Genomic DNA, 16,476 nt, shown 5'->3' with positions numbered 1-16,476 from the left:
TGGCTCTGTTGACTAATGAGTTTGCCGACCACTGCCCCAGCACCTTGCAAGGCCTGAGATGAAGTAGGTCTCAACAACTTTTTATTCAAAGGGAAGGAGGGAGGGAGGGAGGGAGGGAGCAGTTAATTCTGTATATTTGGCATAAAATATGTTAGTAAAACAATTTAATGACAAGTCAAATAAATGGCTAGCTGACTTTTTACACACTTTATACTGACCATATGTCACAGATTTATACCTCCATAATATCATTCTATACCGAAGAAACATGTATGTACCTATTTGCAGTAACATTATACTCCATGTTCAGTGTAAATATCCAGCAAATATGCATATATCCACTGAATTAAATATACTATTTGGCTATTATACCTGTGTATCATATAAGAAAAGTTATTATCTATATATCATATTTTATGCATCGGACATTCATAACATTAGGAAACCTTTCTTTGAAAATTAGAATCACCATCAGCCAGCTGGCAATAACATGACACAGACAAGAAGCCATTATAAAAAAAAAAACTTTTTAATTCTGATTGCCAAATTATTTAAGGCAGGTATAAAAAAGGAAAGCATTCAATATACATTTTACATAAAATAAACTAGATTACAGCATAAAACAAGTAACCAGGCAATGGCGTTAAAGTCTCTCTCTTCTAAAACTGGATAATTGTAAACATTAAAAAAAAAGGGGGGGGGGGGACTGCAGGACTATTCAAGTAATAGAACAATCACAGATGTCTCTGGTATGCAGGCTATTGGGTTATTTGCCATTCAAGATTATCAAAAAATGACACCTCATTATTCACAGATGCTCATTATGTCCCCATTTTAATCTTTACATTATGTACAACACAGTTTTTGTGGTACTGGCAACCCCATGCCTTCCAAAAGTATTTTTTCCACAATACACAAGTACAAACAGTGACTACAGGAACATTTTACACTGATGCGTCTTTAACAGGAGCCACCAAATAGACGTCTAAATTGTACCAAGTGTCATCATCACAGTTAGCCTTTCTGAGGGGCTTATGGGAAATATCTGAAGGATATGCAAGGTTCAGGCACACTGATACATAACATTAGTTATTTACAATTCAAAGGAAAAGGAAAAGAAAGTAAGTAGCCTTTTGTGGCTAACACTTTTCAACATGACAGATACATTTTTTATTTCCTTTACTGAGTGGTTTGCAACTTGGCAGCAGACCCTGTGTGTGCGAGCCTGGTTACTGATACAAAAAGTAAAGAATATATATATATATGTATATATACATATATGTATACGTATATATATATAAAACAGAAGTTTAATTACAGCAACATTTGTTACTCTGTGATAAAATCTGTAATTTACAAAAATGAAATGACTGGTTTTTGCCTGCCATTAAGGCATTTCAAATTAACACCATGGAACTGATGTCTGTATAAAGCGCTTCCCCATGTGATCCAGTCACATGACAACGTACATTTCCAATCTTGTTATTCTCTGCAAAAGAAAAGACAACCTTAGCACAGGGTTCTATACACATTTGAAAATATGAAAAGCATGAGATTGATAGGCTTATTTTAGTTCTATTTAATTCATGGAATTCAATTCCATAGAAAGTGAATGAACACAGGGTAATGATATACATTGTAAAAATGTATTCTTTCCCTTTTTAAAAACACTTGAGGGATAATTAAAAATAAAGAACATTACCTTTAACATTATGAAAATAAACTTCTCCATTTGCAAATTTATTTTTAAACATAGTAACACAAAGGGAGTTATAGTGAATTATTTTATCAGAGCTCTGAGGATAACCCTAGAAACTATCCAACTGTTTAAACGTCGGGTCAGTTACGTACGGATCTACATTACAGCTATAGAATGAGGATTGTGGAATAGAAGTTGTATGTGAAGCATAGTGGCATAAAAGCACATGCAGTACAACAATAGAAAACCCTCAGGACCTAAGTTTTTGGTCTAAAATGCCTGTTCTTGCTTCCTCCCACCCATTGAAATGTCTCTACCTAAAAACCTGATTCAAAAATGTAAAGAATAGTTACCTTCTTTGTGCAGGAAACATTCCTGATGCAGATGCCTGGGCAGCCACCTGCTGAGAGGCAACGAGGGCGGCAGAGGTCAAGCCTAGTGGGGGAAAGCGCAGGGTTCTGAGACATTCAGAAAGATACAAGTAGACACAGGCCAGTGGTAAAGGGCTGCAGACACAGCAGCAGTGGTATGTCTTTTCCTGACACACACACGAAATGTTTCATGCAACAAGGACAGATTGCAAGCCGCTTGGCCTAACCAATATGTGTCCCTCTATCGAATACTCTGAGGTTTTCTTAATAGCTATCCAAAGAGAATATAGCATTCCATCTATCTGGCTCTGCATGGTGCTAAACGGTTTGCACGCATTCCTGAATAGGAAGCTCAGGAGAGATAATGGCCACCAGGTAACAACAGGAATCAAAAGTCACAGTGAATTACAGAAATGACATGCTATTTGCTTAGAATACAATACTTTCGTAATAACTTATCACGTTAACATTTTCCCCAGTGATTGAACACAATGCATCCCAAAGGTACATGGAATCAGTGAACCAAACTCAGAAATAGCCTTAACTTTTACCATGCAAGAGAAAGGCAACACTCAGAGAACTATTGTAATAGCTCCAAATGCCATGCAGATGCCAACAGAAAATTCTTTTTAATTCTATAGAAAACAATTTCGGACAAAGTAGAGGAAACAAACCTAGGGAAGATCACTCTTTCCTTCTATGTCCTTTATGTTCCCTTTTAACACCCTAGTTGACACCAAGTAACATGAGTTGAATAATTTAAAATGACCCTTCACAAGTGTAGAGCTCTTCCTACTTTTGGAAGCACTTGCAAACATATCATCTTCTATTCCCACAGCAGAGTAAGAGGCAACTTGGCAAGCACTAGCTATGGACTGAATTGTGTCCCTCCAATATTCCTAATGGGAAGTCATATCCCCAATGTGACTATATTTGGAGACAGGACCCTACAAGGAAGTAATTAAAATTAAATGAGTTCATAAGGGTGGGGCCCTGATCCAACAGGATTTGTGTCCTTATGAGAAGAGACATCAGAGAGCAACACTCTCTCTCCCCTTCCCCCGCCCAGCCCCCCAGCACAGCGAACAGGTCAGATGAGCACATTGCATGATGACAGTCGCCTACAAGCCAGGAAGAGCTTCCACCAGAAACTGACCATGCTGGCACCCTGATCTCAGACTTCCAGCCTCCAGAACTATGAGGAGATAAATCCCTGTTGTTTAAAGCCATAGAGACTGTGGTATTTTGTGGCAGCCAGAGTGAAGACAGCAAGATCCTAGCAGGTGATCTATTGGGAGAGCCGGTGCCATGGCTCATCTGCTGGGAGGTGACAGAGTTAGGACAAATGGCACATGCTCAACTACAGCACCATGAGTTCAAGGCTCCCGCCTGTTAATTCTATGGCTTTTTAAAAGATGTTTCTCGATCCTGGTAAAATGTGGCTTAGTTGGTTGGGCGTCATTCTGTGCACTGAGAGGTCCCCAGTTTGACTCCTGGTCAGGGCACATGCCTGGGCTATGGGCTCGTTCCCCAATAGAGCGTGCAGGAGGCTGTCGATCGATGTTCCACTCTGACATCGATGTTTCTATCTCTCTCTCTCTTAGAAAATCAATAAAAACATATTTTAAAAAAAAAGATGTTTCTCCATCTTTAGTGAAAGAGTCACAGCAGTGAAGGGCTGTGGGGAGTCCCTGAATGAGGTCATAAAAAATGACCATGTTACTTCTGTTACTTCCATGAGAAAAGAACAACTTAAAAGGCCTGCAGAAATCAGGACAATTTCACGAAGCCTCCCACCATGCCTCCCTGCTTCCACAATTCCCTCAAGTAGCTATCTGATCTTCTGATTGCTATAGTCAGTGCCCCAGACACTGGCCGCCACCCTTAGCCTGCGAGGTAACAGTAAGCCGCTGATAACATCAACAAGTGACAATTATTAAGTGGTAGCATTCTGTGTCTTAGCAGAATACAAAGGTGTGGGATAGCCTTAGTTTTGCTACTAGGAAATACTAACAAGTACATGTTGAAAACCCTCCCCAGAGCTAACCTTCACTCAAAGCTCAGTATCTTTAAGACATGAAAGGCAGTGTGGGCAACCGCTTTCCAAAGCGGAACGAAGAAAGGCACGACGATAGAGCTGCTGACCTTGAAAAGGGTCGTATTGACCAGGGATTAGCGGGTAACCCATGCCTACATGGGTGTGATGATGCGTATGCAGGTGCCGCTGGCTGAAGGGGGAGTGGCGATCCCTCTCCCTCTCTGCTTCCCGTTCCCGCTCAGCTGTAGCCTTCTCCACCGGCTGCAACAGAACAGAGAGATTATCCCATTAGTCTCTGCAAAACAGCAGTGGGAGTACCACCTCTGTCCTTTCAGCAATATACGTTAACGATTAAAAAGCAAATACACAGATACTTAAAATTACTTATTAGTTGAAGATCAAGTCAAAAAAGCTTCAGTTTCCATTGGAATTAAGTCAACAGAACTGGTCTACCCAAAAGGGGAACCAATAATCTCCTCAAATGACTTCTCTATTTACTCATATTTTAGATTAAGAATCTACTCAATTTCTTCCCAGAAACTTTTATTTTTATTAATATATTTTTATTGATTTCAGAAAGGAAAGGAGAGATAGCAACATTAATGATAGATGAGACAGAATCATAGATCGGCTGCCTCCTGCCTCCCCCACTGGGATTGAGCCCACAACCTGAGCATGTGCCCTGATTGGGAATTGAATGGTGATCTCCTGGTCCAGTGGTCGGCAAACAGCGGCTCGCGAGCCACATGCGGCTCTTTGGCCCCTTGAGTGTGGCTCTTCCACAAAATACCACGGCCTGAGTGAGTCTATTTTGAAGAAGTGGCGTTAGAAGAAGTTTAAGTTTAAAAAATTTGACTCTCAAAAGAAATTTCAATCATTGTACTGTTGATATTTGGCTCTGTTGACTAATGAGTTTGCCGACCACTGTCCTGGTCCATAGGTCAACACTCAACCACTGAGCCACGCTGGCCTGGCCAGAAACAACTTTTAAATATAGGGTCAAGGAAAAGAAGTAGTTGTAAGGAATTTCTTCAAGGTCAAGTTTTCTGATTACCTTTTTACTTCATTCACATTTTGTGGGGAGAATCTATCTTGTAATTTTAAATATCTTCGTCTGTTTTGTTCCATTGAAAAATGCATTCTATTAGATGCCACTATCAGGTACAGCAAATCATTGCCCTGCGTCTCCAGAAGCATTCCAGAATCTCCCATTTCAGTACACTCAGAAGAAGCTCTATTCTCCCAGATTACAGTTTGGTTAAGGTTCATGTATTTTTTGATACATTTTTATCCACCAGAGCTTAACCACCCTTTCACTAAAATTCTTTTTCTCACTTGAGAAAAATCTTTGCACTAGAAGTAGTACTCACAGACAAAGATTCATAAATCATCTTTTCTAGTTTCTTTCGAGTCTCTGGTGGACTCATTCACATCACAGATGCTGTATTTTACTTTATTCCAAACCTCTCTTTCTCGCCAAGAGCAACCACATCCTTTCTTTTGTCTCCCTTCAGAACTGTCTTTTTGGGCAGGGGCCGGGGAGGCAGCGTGTCGGGAGAGCCATCTCTCACAAGGACACACGTCTGCATTATTTCAGCGAGTTGTAGGGACATGACGATGAGTCAAGGCCAAAAAAAGAACAGATGCAGCCACCACGCCTGAGCCAAGTTACTCACTCTGGCATGCAAGTGCATCCAAATATCTTGCATCACAAATATTTTGCACCAAAAGATGGATCCTATGAATTTAAATGTCCACCTAACATGCATCCTCCTGGAAAGGCAAAGTATAGGTTTTGCAATAGAAAAGCTTGTGACCACCATATACACTTGAACATTTTTTTTTCCCTCGTTTGAAACCATCTTACTTTTGAACATTCCACTCTTTATGTATCTGGATAAAACAGCATCCAGACATCACAGCTGGGTTCCAAAACCATTTATATTTCAAGACTGTTCTCTAGTATGTCCCTTTTCCTCCCCCACAAAACCCAGGACTTTTAAATGAGAACAAAAGGCGGCTTACAGCAGGGGACTTGCTGCGGTATTGGCTGGCGTGCTGCTGGAGCAAATCCAGTGCTTTCGATTCAGTGGTCGTTTTCGTGTTGATGCTGGGGCTGGTATTGACTTTCTCGGCCTCGTCTCTCCCCGACATCTTCCCATAAACAGGATAATGAAATCCTGGAGAGAGATAGGCCCCTGCAGATAAACAACAAATGCCACGTCAAGTTATGAGCTACATCTTAAAAGAAAAAGAAAAAGGAAACCATTTAGATTACATGAATTTGGGATAAGAGTCATAGACCTTAAAATAGGGGATTACGTTAAGAATGGGCTACATCATTGTTAAACTGTATCTAGGTCCTTCAATTTTCTTCTCCCAGTTAATTCATCCTGATGAACGGAGGTTATAAACAGAATTGAGCTTACAGCCATTTCATACATTTATGTGTCCGCTTAAGTGAAAGGAACAGTAACTATAATGATTATGACAGTAAGTGCTTAGAATATTTTCACAGGCAATAAAGTATCTGTCAGTCTAACAGCTATAGCAGCCTATCCGAGACGATGGAAACAATAGCCGAGGACTCTTGACATCTTAAAGAACTCTTATGTTAAATCAGTTTCATCTATAGGACTTTAAGCAGCATAAAAATAAGCAAAACAAATGTCACTCTTGAAGCATCTAATTTATCCTGAGTTTTTAATAGCTAAGATTCGAACACAGCCTCTTCCCTCCAATAGAGTTAGAACCCACAACACGTACCAGGGTAACTGTGCATCAGGACGGGAGAAACAGCCCGGTATGCAGGGTGGCTGGGGTCATACATCTGTGGGTAAGGATAAGCATGCAAGTACTGTATGTAGGACTGATGCTGACTCAGGGGTGAGGACACAGCCACTCTTGTTCCCCGAGAGTCCTTCCAGTTCACGGGAGTCTTTCGATCGTCACTTTTCAGCTTGCTTTCCTCCATGGACTGAGAGTCAGGGCGCTTGGCCTCTTTGGGCTCCTCTTTAATGCTGGTTAATGATACCGGGAGGCCGGACATGCCACTCTCTTTATTGGGAGTCTTCCTGGGACTGTCCTCCCTTAATTTCTTTTCTCTATCAAGGTCTTCTGACTTTTGCTGATCCAGGTATTTGGGCTGGTATACGTAATGATGCCACGTCCTTGAATCTGGATCCTGATTTTTTAGAAAAAGATTTGTTTTAAAATTTTGATTTTTTTTTTCAAAGAAACCATTAATCATCATGACAGCACTATTACTATTACTAAGTTAACATTTATTCATGTACTAGCACTGCACAGAGCTCTCCCTCCTACACAGAATAATCATGTCTGGGGTAGGCATTATTACTGAGCACTTCTGCAGAAGACAAAAGCAAAGCTTTTAAAGTTCCAAGTGACACCAGGGTCACACCGCTGCCCACGTGTGGGGATGGACTTCAAACTTAGGTCATTTCTCTACATTAAATAACATCCTTACATGTATTTAATCTAACTCTCATTTTCCTTTTAATATCTCACATAGGCAAAAAGAATTTTTAAAATTCCAACTCAAGCTAATAATAGTAAATCCAAATAATTACTATAGCAATTAATATCATTTAGGGGAAAAACACTATTGGTTTCCTAATACATTTTCTTCACCCACAGCTGAAGCTTACTATATTGGCTCATATATCTCATTATGTGCTAATATCTTAATCATAACAAAATTTCAAATTAATAGTACACATTATGGTTTTTCCATTAGAAAACAAAGCCATTTATAACCCCATTCTGCAAATCACGCCCTTCTAACAGCCCTGGGAAGCCACAGCCTGAGGCAGGCCTGGGAGGCGGCGGGGGGGAGGGCAGAGTTTCGGGTCCTAAATGGCCTTTGTGACCCCCATCCCATTCATGATAAACCCACTGGGAATTTAGGTCCTAAGTGAACATTCAAGGTTGGGCCTAAGGTCCGACTTTTGAACAGAAATGAATGTGAAGAAAGAATTTTGTTGCTCTGATTCACCAAGGAGATCTAAGTGTGGGAGCAGTGGGGGTGGGGGATGCTGGGAAATTCCAGAACGGACACTCAGGGAACGGAAGGCAGTCAGGATGTCTGAACCATGACAGAAAGTGCTAGCACGTGTGTGCTTTCACAGGACCGACTTCCAGGTGTTTGCACGTGTAACCTCAGGCTGCAGGGCTCTGGGATGACTGCCCGAGGCACATCTACCCAGTCCTCCCCTCTCTCCTCACGTCGGGGCACTTAGCACAGGTGCAAATCCGAAATCCAGGTATCCCAGGTGCCATGTGGGTCCCAAGTTTCACTAAAGAGTTGAGTGGGAAATGTGAATTTAGGAACCCAGTTTTAACATTCCTAAAAGATGCCAAGAGAAATTTGGAATGTAGAAAAACAAGTATTTTAGAGGTCAGACTCTCAATCCCAGCGTTAAGTCAGAAGGGAACTCAATGGCCTTGTGGCAGAATTCCCTCACTTTGGATGTGGTAAGAAATCAAAGGACCACGTCAGATTCAGTGAGTCAACAGCATCACGGACCATGGAAAGCACATGTCCACAGTTTGTTGTAGGAAACTGTGAATGATGTACACTTCAGAGGTACACAGTAACTCCTAAGACAGTCTTTTAAGATATTTTTCAAAAGAAGAGGAATCAACCCTAATGAACCCTCTGGTTTATTTCCTGTCAAGAAGTCCTAGCCACCAAGCCCAGACATGTGTGCGCAAGTCTCAGCCTGCTCTCTCCCTGTGGGGGCCATGCTCCACAATCTTACTTGTTTAAATCTGGAGGTTGGGTCTACACCTGTCTGCTTCATAGAGTCCATGACAGATTTCATTTCTACAGCCTCCTTAATAAGCTGGTGGTTTTCCATCTGCTTAGCTTTGAAGCTGTCGGCCTGAAGCTGCTGCTGGTGATTGGAGAGAAGCTGCGATTTACCTGTCTCCTCAGTTTTATTAGGCACTGATGGCCCTAGTTTAGAATGGTTTTTGCTAGGCTCCGGAGTAGAGGGAGCTTTTGAGATTGTGGCCGACGGCATGTTTTTCTGTTTACTGTCCTCCTTGCCCAGCTCTTTCATGGGGAGCTCATTTTTCCGTTCATAGTCTCCTCTCCCAGTCTGGGCCATTTTCTGCTCTGCCAGCCTCTGGTCCTCATAGTATTTCTCATACTGCTGTCTGTAGGCAGGGCTGGTGGCCATCAGAGACTTCTGGTCCATATAGAGCCCATAGGCATACTGGCCATAATAAAGGGACTGAGCCAGGGCAGGGTGCCTCTGGGTGATAACCGACTGGTGCTGAGGCTGTAGGGATGCTGAGGGATGGTCCACTCTCTTGGCATCTAGCTGCTCTGCCTTGTCTTTCTTTTCCGCGTCTTCTTCAGACTCCTTCTTGATCTTCATGCCCTGTGTGCTCCCACCGTTCCCAGTTGCAGGGGTGCCGACCTGCCCAGGGTGCATGTAACTTGGAGAATAGTAAGGATCGTAGCTGTGGTAATAGGGAGAATGGGACTCTTTCATTTGAGATGACTGTGCTGTCGTTGAAGAATGCCCTTTTACAACACCGTCCTTACTGGAAATGATATCTGACGGGGAACTGGCTTTTGACCTCATGCCCTCCGACCTGCTGTCCGAACCACCATCATCGGCAGCATCAGAGATGTCCGAGTAGGCAGGGCTGCTGGTCTTGGCCGCAGAATTCTCTGCCCCGTTCTGCGTGAGCACGTGCAGCGGGGCCATGGGCGCCTGCCCATTCACCAAGGTGTTGCAGTCCATTCTGGAGGCGCTCCCGATGGAAGGGCTGGGAGCGTTGTCTGTGAATGTGTACACCTTGTCAGCCTCAGCTTTGATGCTGGCCATGCGGCTCTCTTGAGATTCTGACAATCCATTGGCCAGCACTTCATTCTTATTGAGATGGTCCTTTAAAAAATGCCCAGACAGATCTTTCCCGCCCCCCTTGGCGTCCTCCAGTTTACCCAGCTTTGCATCTATTTTCGGGCTTCCCGTCTCTTTCCCTTCCTTGTCCTTGAGCTTTCGCTTCTCCTTTTTCTTTTTGTCTTTGAGCGACACAAGAGCCGGGTTCACGGTGATGGGCTCCCCCATAATGGTGGGCTTTGGCTGAATGGGTTTTAACGGAGGACTCTTTGGTGTGGCCTGCACAACGGTGGTGGTGAGGGAGGGCAGTCCGGGGATCGTCCCCGTGGTGGTGTTGGTGAAGGCTGCCGTGGGGATAGCGATCAGTTGCGGGGGGGTGGGGGCCGGGGCCGGGGCGATGGGCCGGGCAGTTTTCAGTTTGGAGAGGTTTTTGTCCATTTTGCAATTGTTGGCTTTTTTGCCCTTTTCTTTATCTCCCAAAGTTTTCTTGTCAATTAATCCTTCAGCTTCTAGTTTGGGCATTTCAGCGGCCAGACTGACGTCCGCCGAACAACTGTCCAATGTGGCTGTCATGTTGGAGATGACTGGGAGGCTGCTCAGCTCATTGTTAATGCCCTTCTTTTTGCCGGAATTCTTCCCAGCTTTAGATCCGATAACAGAACCTGGCCCATTGCTCATCAGCTCCCTCTTTCCCTTGGGGGTCCCAGGGGGGTTCCCCGAGCCAGGGGACGCGGGCGCCTTCACCTGGTCATAAGCTGATACGCTTGTGCTTGGCTCACCGCATTCGAGTGCCACATTACTCATGGCCTCCTCGCAGTCCGAGATCTTGTCCTCACTGTCAGGCTCAAACTCCAGCTTGTTCTCTGGGTCTAAGTGTGCATGAGCCTGGTGGTACCTCAGGCCATTGATGTGCTTGTACTTTTTGTTGCAGTTTGGGTGAGGACAATCGATTAACACTGGCGAGGAGCAGCCTTGGTCCAAAAAAGCAGTCTCTGGTTTCCCTTGAGGGGTGGTGGGAGTGCTTCTAGAATTGGTGCGTACACGCTTCCCAGGCTTATTGTCCTCGGAGCTGGAGTTCAGGTCCAGTTCCATCGGAGGCTTGTTTTTCCTTTTGTTGCTGGAGGAGGGGCTAGCTTTGATGTCCTCAGCGGCACAATTCGGGGGTGTCCTTCGCCCGCTGGCATTGAGGCTGCCCCGCCTCCCTTTCCCATTGGCACCCCCTCTGTTCTTGCTCTGCAGCCCTCTGGACTCCGTGAAGCTGGCTTCTGAGCCCGGGGCGGCTGCGGCAGACCTCGCTCTCTTCCCTCGGCCCCGGCCCCCTCTCATCTCCAGGTCGCTTGTGGGTGACTCACAGAACCTAGGAAAGCAAGGAACAGACGTCAAAATGAGCAGCCCCGAAGAGCCAGGTGAGATCACAAAGTACACAATGCAGCCTAGAGCAGCCAACACCCCAGCAGCCTTAGGGCTGGGCCCAGATAAGGAAAAGATACCCTATTCTTTCACCGACAATTTCAACACCTGCAAAAGAGCAGGCTACCAATGGCTTATATTCTCCTTCCGAAAACCAAAGAAAAACGGCTCAGGTAGCCAGCTTCAAATCCAGTTCAAATTCCCATTTTGAGAAAAAAAGAAAACAAAGAAGAGAGAAGGGGCAGGGAGTAGCAATCTCCTGGAAGAAAAGAAATCCAGCATCTGCATTTTACTGTGTTCAATCCTGAATTGCTCATTTCCCTTATGCTTGGTTTCAATTACAGGCAGACTTTTATGTATTATTCATCTCTCTCTCTAGTTTCCTTGCAAAGAGAGGATGGGGAAGGAGAGGAAAGAGGAGAGAAAACAGAGCCTGAAACAAGCGGCTCTGGGCATACCTGGGAGGGGCCCAGTCGTGCTTGGTGCAGTCCAGGAGGGTCCCTACGTAGGTTTTGTTCCTCCATGTGACGTTAACCACTAGGACACCTGCAGAGTGGGGAATGAAGGAGGACCCTGGTTAGCACAGATTACTCTAGTTACAGTTCGTTTATTATTATTATTATTACTACTACTGCTTTACCAGCAAAGTTCTATTCTCATTTGCTTTCAAAAGCTGTGGTTTGCATTCTTCCTCTTTTTGGTTTCAGTGACCCCAAATGAAAACCCACAGGAAATTGTGTGTGTGTGTGTGTGTGTGTGTGTGTGTGTGTACTCATGCGCATGCAGTACAAAAGGGTAAGGCTGTGTGTGAGAGTGTAATCAAGATACTGCTGACAGAAGGAAATGGTCTTTGCCATGTCCTGCTGTAAAATAGCAACACTCACCTCTTAATTTTTCTATTATTACACATAATTGCTTTCGTTTGGCAAGCAGCCAACAAAAACTAAATGCCAGTTACCAATGCTTAAACCAGAAGGTGACTGAAAGAAATCGGTTTTGTTTCTAATTCAACAATATAAAATAATGGCGATTTTCACTGAAAAAAATTATGTGGGTGCACAAATATAGGTATAGAGCAGGGAAGCAGAGGGCATGGAGTCCAGATAACAATCAGATGATTTATCGTTCCTAATCCTCCCCTCTCTGGCTTTGTGAGACAAGAATCAGCCTTCGTGCAGTATCTATTTCACTGTTTGGTCTTGTTTCATATTAAAGACTCCTAAAATAGGCCTCTTAAGAAAATAAATGTGCACAATAGGTTTGCTCTTGGGCTTATCTTTAGAGTCAACTTCAGTAAGCATTTGCCACAAAAGATTAGAAAAAAACCTCAAACCAGCACACTTGTTTCCTGCAAGCCATTTTGCTTTTCCCAACTGCTTTGCAGACAGACGATTTAATTTAGCACTGCATCTGTGAATCACGAAACTTAAGTGCACTTAGTATACCAAATGTCACAGGGAAACAAAATATAACATCCTCTTTATTTCACTAGAGGACAAGAGCCATTTTTTAAAAATCACTCCTTTGAAGCATATATTACAAGGACCTAGATGTTGAGGCATACATAAAATATTAGGGTAAAGAAATAAAATATTTAAGCGAGCCTTTGTTTTCTTTTCTGTACCTACCCCCCTCACCCCCCACACTTTCTTAGAAAAACAAAGGGACATTACTCAAAGTCTATTTCTAGCTGGTTTGCTCACTTGTTCACTGCCATTTTGAATTTTACAAAAAACCTATATTGAACTCCTTTATGGGTAAGGTATATACCTCTCACAAGGTAAGACTCATTTCCTTGGGAGCATTTTAACACCAGGTAAAATATTTGAATGGTTGGGACTCAAGTAGGGGAAAGGAATGATTCCTTTCAGAAGCCTCAAAAAGAGATTTAAAAATTGTTTCCCATATGGTCCATGTTGCTATTACTTAGGTAACCGCTGAATTTACTCACTGTAGCAATAGTCTAGAGGGGAGGGAAAAGCTAGCATGAGGCAAAGCAAGCATTTCCTCAGATGACAGATGATTCCATTCTAAGCCCCTCAGGAATGGTTTAAAAAAACACACCATTGAGTATAACATTCACATTGGGATGGGAATCAATGGTAATTAGGCATTTGGTCAAAATTTGCACAAGACAACAATTGGAGGAAAGGATTCTTTATGAGCACATCCCTTCAGGAAAAGGGAGTGGGCGGGAGAGCAGGCCAAGGGGAAGACGGAGCTGGTTTTCACATCATGTGCTCTCTGGGGCACTGTGTGTGGTGTCAAAGACCTTTACAGCTGCTTAAAATTCTTTAGCATGTCAGCTATATTTACAGTACAGGAATATATCTGTATTGCCAGAAGGTTACTGCATTTCAGCTTTAGATGCAATAGGCTGAATCACTGCGTTCCAGAGTCCCTGATGTAGCACAAATGTATAATTAAAATTGCTTGAAAGGAAACATGAAAGAAACAACAAACCCTCCATTCTTGCAGTAATAAAATTAAAAACAGGAAAAGTCTGCACAGACACTTAACATTTGTCAGCAGTGAAAGGCTTTTGTTATTGCTTTTCCCCTAAGGGTTTCGCGGTTCCAGCAAATACTGGCCGCGGATTGGCTGGTGCCTGCTGGGAATGCTCGCGTCTGATTGGCTGGGCCCAGGGCGGCCACAGGGATCAGGGAGGCCTCAGCCGCGGATAAAGCAGCGCCAAGGAGGGAGGAGGCTGCACCCCGGAGGCAGGCTGGCCAGCCAGGCTGGGACTGGTGCGCCCAGCCGGGTTTCCTGGGGCCAGAGCGCTGCCCTCAAGACCCCGCTCTGTCGATCACCGCAGGCCGTTCTGTGTGATGAAAGCTAGTCTGTGTGACGGTGCTGGTTTAACACCGCGACCCTCGCTGCCTGTGCAGCTCCATGCAGCCCACCAGCCCGCTCCAAACCCGCAGAACCGAATTCCTGGCCTCCAAAAAGGACAAAGGAAAACGGAGGGCCAGTGAGAAGGCAGGGATCCCAAACAAGCAAATCCTTGGTTATCCGGGTCTACCATTTAAAGCTAAATCTCAGTTGCAACTCCCACACTGTACAGGTATTCACATTGCCAGATACCATTTCTAGAAGCCACACAAGCAGACCTCTTATCTAAGTACAACTAATAGTATTATTAGCACTCGGTGGAGAAAAAAATCTTTACAGTCTTTTTCAACTTCAAAGGGCCTCAATAGGTCAGCTTTATTTCTCTACCCTCCTTATTTAAAACGTTCTATTCCTGGGGAGATTTTGAACAGTCTCCGTCTCGCAGAGCTAATTAAATATGTGTGCTTGTGTCTATTTTTCTTTATATGTACAAGCCACTTCACAATGCCAGAGTATTTCTATCTGCCCGGAATTCCCATGTGACTACAGCACATGCGTGTTTGCACAGCCAGATCTGCTGCTGTAGGGTGGAATGAAGGCTCAAGGAACTCTTCTCATAAACTACAAAGTGTATTGTTTCCTTGTAAGGAAGTCTCTGTTCAGACAACATCCTATTGTGAGAGGCCAAGTACAGAGGTGGTGTTTCAGCTCTAAAAGCTGTACATGGTTTGTCGTTTTGCTGAAGTCTCGACATCTTGAACATTTTGTAACTCATGGTCACATAAAGCCGACTCCACTTCTTTTGAAGGAATAAATGCTCCAAATGAAAATTAGTCCTTTAAATGTACAAATCTGAATTTTATAAATCCGTGCATAGTTATGTTTCTGGCTTGATGTTTATGTAAATTGGAAATAAATATGCATTTATTCCAGAAACGATTTAATATTTCTTTTAATGCATATTTATTCTTTCCAACTCTAGCCTATGAGCTAGTCTCCAGGGACAATCTCTGCAAGTCCTTTTCATCTTTATATTCTCAAGTGTCCCACCAGGTTTGTCATCCTCCCTTTCCACCCATGGACTGGGCATGGTCTTCCTCAAAATTCTAATAATGCCTGCCCTGTAACATTTTATATTTGAAAAATATCTGATGATTATTACCAATGAAGTAAGAAGAGAGCAATGGATGGTTTGAGTGTGCTCACCACACCGTTTTCTTCTTTGTATTAAGGCTTTGTCTTAGATACTGATACAGAATCTAAGCTGCTGCCCCCATAAAGCATATTACTTACAGGACACTTAATAATGTGGTCTGTGTTCGATAACCTGAGCCCCTTCCCTCTACAAGTCAAAGAGCCCTGAGCTCTCAGAAAGACTCAATCGTCACACTGTTCTGTCATTTCCTCATGTCAATACTTAGCAGTTAAGTGGTCCCAGAGAGATGGTCAGGCCCATTACACATTTATTGTGCATCTACAGGGCATAAACTAGGCACTTATCTGGTGCTGTGGAATCAAATCACATTTTGGCTGGAACTCCACCCAAACATAGGGATACCCTATAATCCAGAAGTGGAAGTATAGTTCACATATTATCCATACTTAGGGAGTAGGGCCCTTAATCCATCACAATAAACTAGATCCTAGATGTGACTTTCACAGTGCCTGTCCTGCCCACAGTGCCTGCTCAGACGGTAATCTTAGGGGACTAGGCTCCTAGACCAGTAATCCCAACCCTGGCCTCACTTGACTGTTCCAGTGATGAGTGCCTGAAGTGGTGGCAACCAAACAGGGACTTATTTGGGAATCTGAATTAGTAACATGGAAGGGAAAGTTAATAATAAGTGTAGAAACCTAAAGGTTACAAGGTACTAAAGGCTGAGAGGACTGTGGTGGGCCAAAGCCCCAAGGATGCAATAGCTATGAGATGAGAAAGCCAATACTTGTAGGTGTATGTCCCCTTCTCTCCATCCCTCACAGCACCCACGACTGCCCTCTTATCCTCCAGCCGTCTTGTTTAAAAGTTGTTCCTGGTTCTAAACTAAAACCTGCCTGAACACCGTGGTCCTCGCCGTGCCTTCTGATACCCTGGAGAGACAGTCCACCCCTCATCTAGTTCACCCATGCAAGGACAATGACCATGTTGACATTCTCTTCACCTCCAGTTCATGTTTTCCCCTCCAGCCTAAACAAGTTTCTTCAACCATTCTGCATGTCACTTTTAATTCCCATGAAAAAAACTTTAAAGCT

The 16,476-nt window shown here is 43.7% G+C and overlaps 1 protein-coding gene across 3 annotated transcripts in view; it reads right to left on the bottom strand.

The window, feature by feature from the left end:
* Positions 1-1,317: 1,317 nt before the first annotated feature.
* The window catches only part of ZNF608 (zinc finger protein 608), a gene marked incomplete at its 3' end in the record, with an annotated part of 108,213 nt that continues 93,054 nt past the window's right edge, over positions 1,318-16,476 (bottom strand). The window contains exons 4-10 of one of the 3 annotated variants that reach the window (XM_080677762.1): positions 11,853-11,940; positions 8,890-11,341; positions 6,875-7,292; positions 6,134-6,306; positions 4,216-4,369; positions 2,053-2,099; positions 1,318-1,489 (exon numbers count right to left, since the gene is read on the bottom strand). In XM_080677762.1, coding sequence (XP_080533888.1) covers positions 1,454-1,489; positions 2,053-2,099; positions 4,216-4,369; positions 6,134-6,306; positions 6,875-7,292; positions 8,890-11,341; positions 11,853-11,940 — 3,368 coding nt within the window. Of the gene's footprint in view, positions 1,490-2,048; positions 2,135-4,215; positions 4,370-6,133; positions 6,307-6,874; positions 7,293-8,889; positions 11,342-11,852; positions 11,941-16,476 lie in introns of those variants that run through there. The other 2 variants (XM_080677760.1, XM_080677761.1) reach the window with 2 other exon arrangements.

The sequence above is a fragment of the Plecotus auritus genome, assembly GCF_963455305.1.
Source record: "Plecotus auritus genome assembly, chromosome: 7".
NCBI lineage: Eukaryota > Metazoa > Chordata > Mammalia > Chiroptera > Vespertilionidae > Plecotus > Plecotus auritus.
This window is presented reverse-complemented; position numbering and strand designations above follow the sequence as displayed.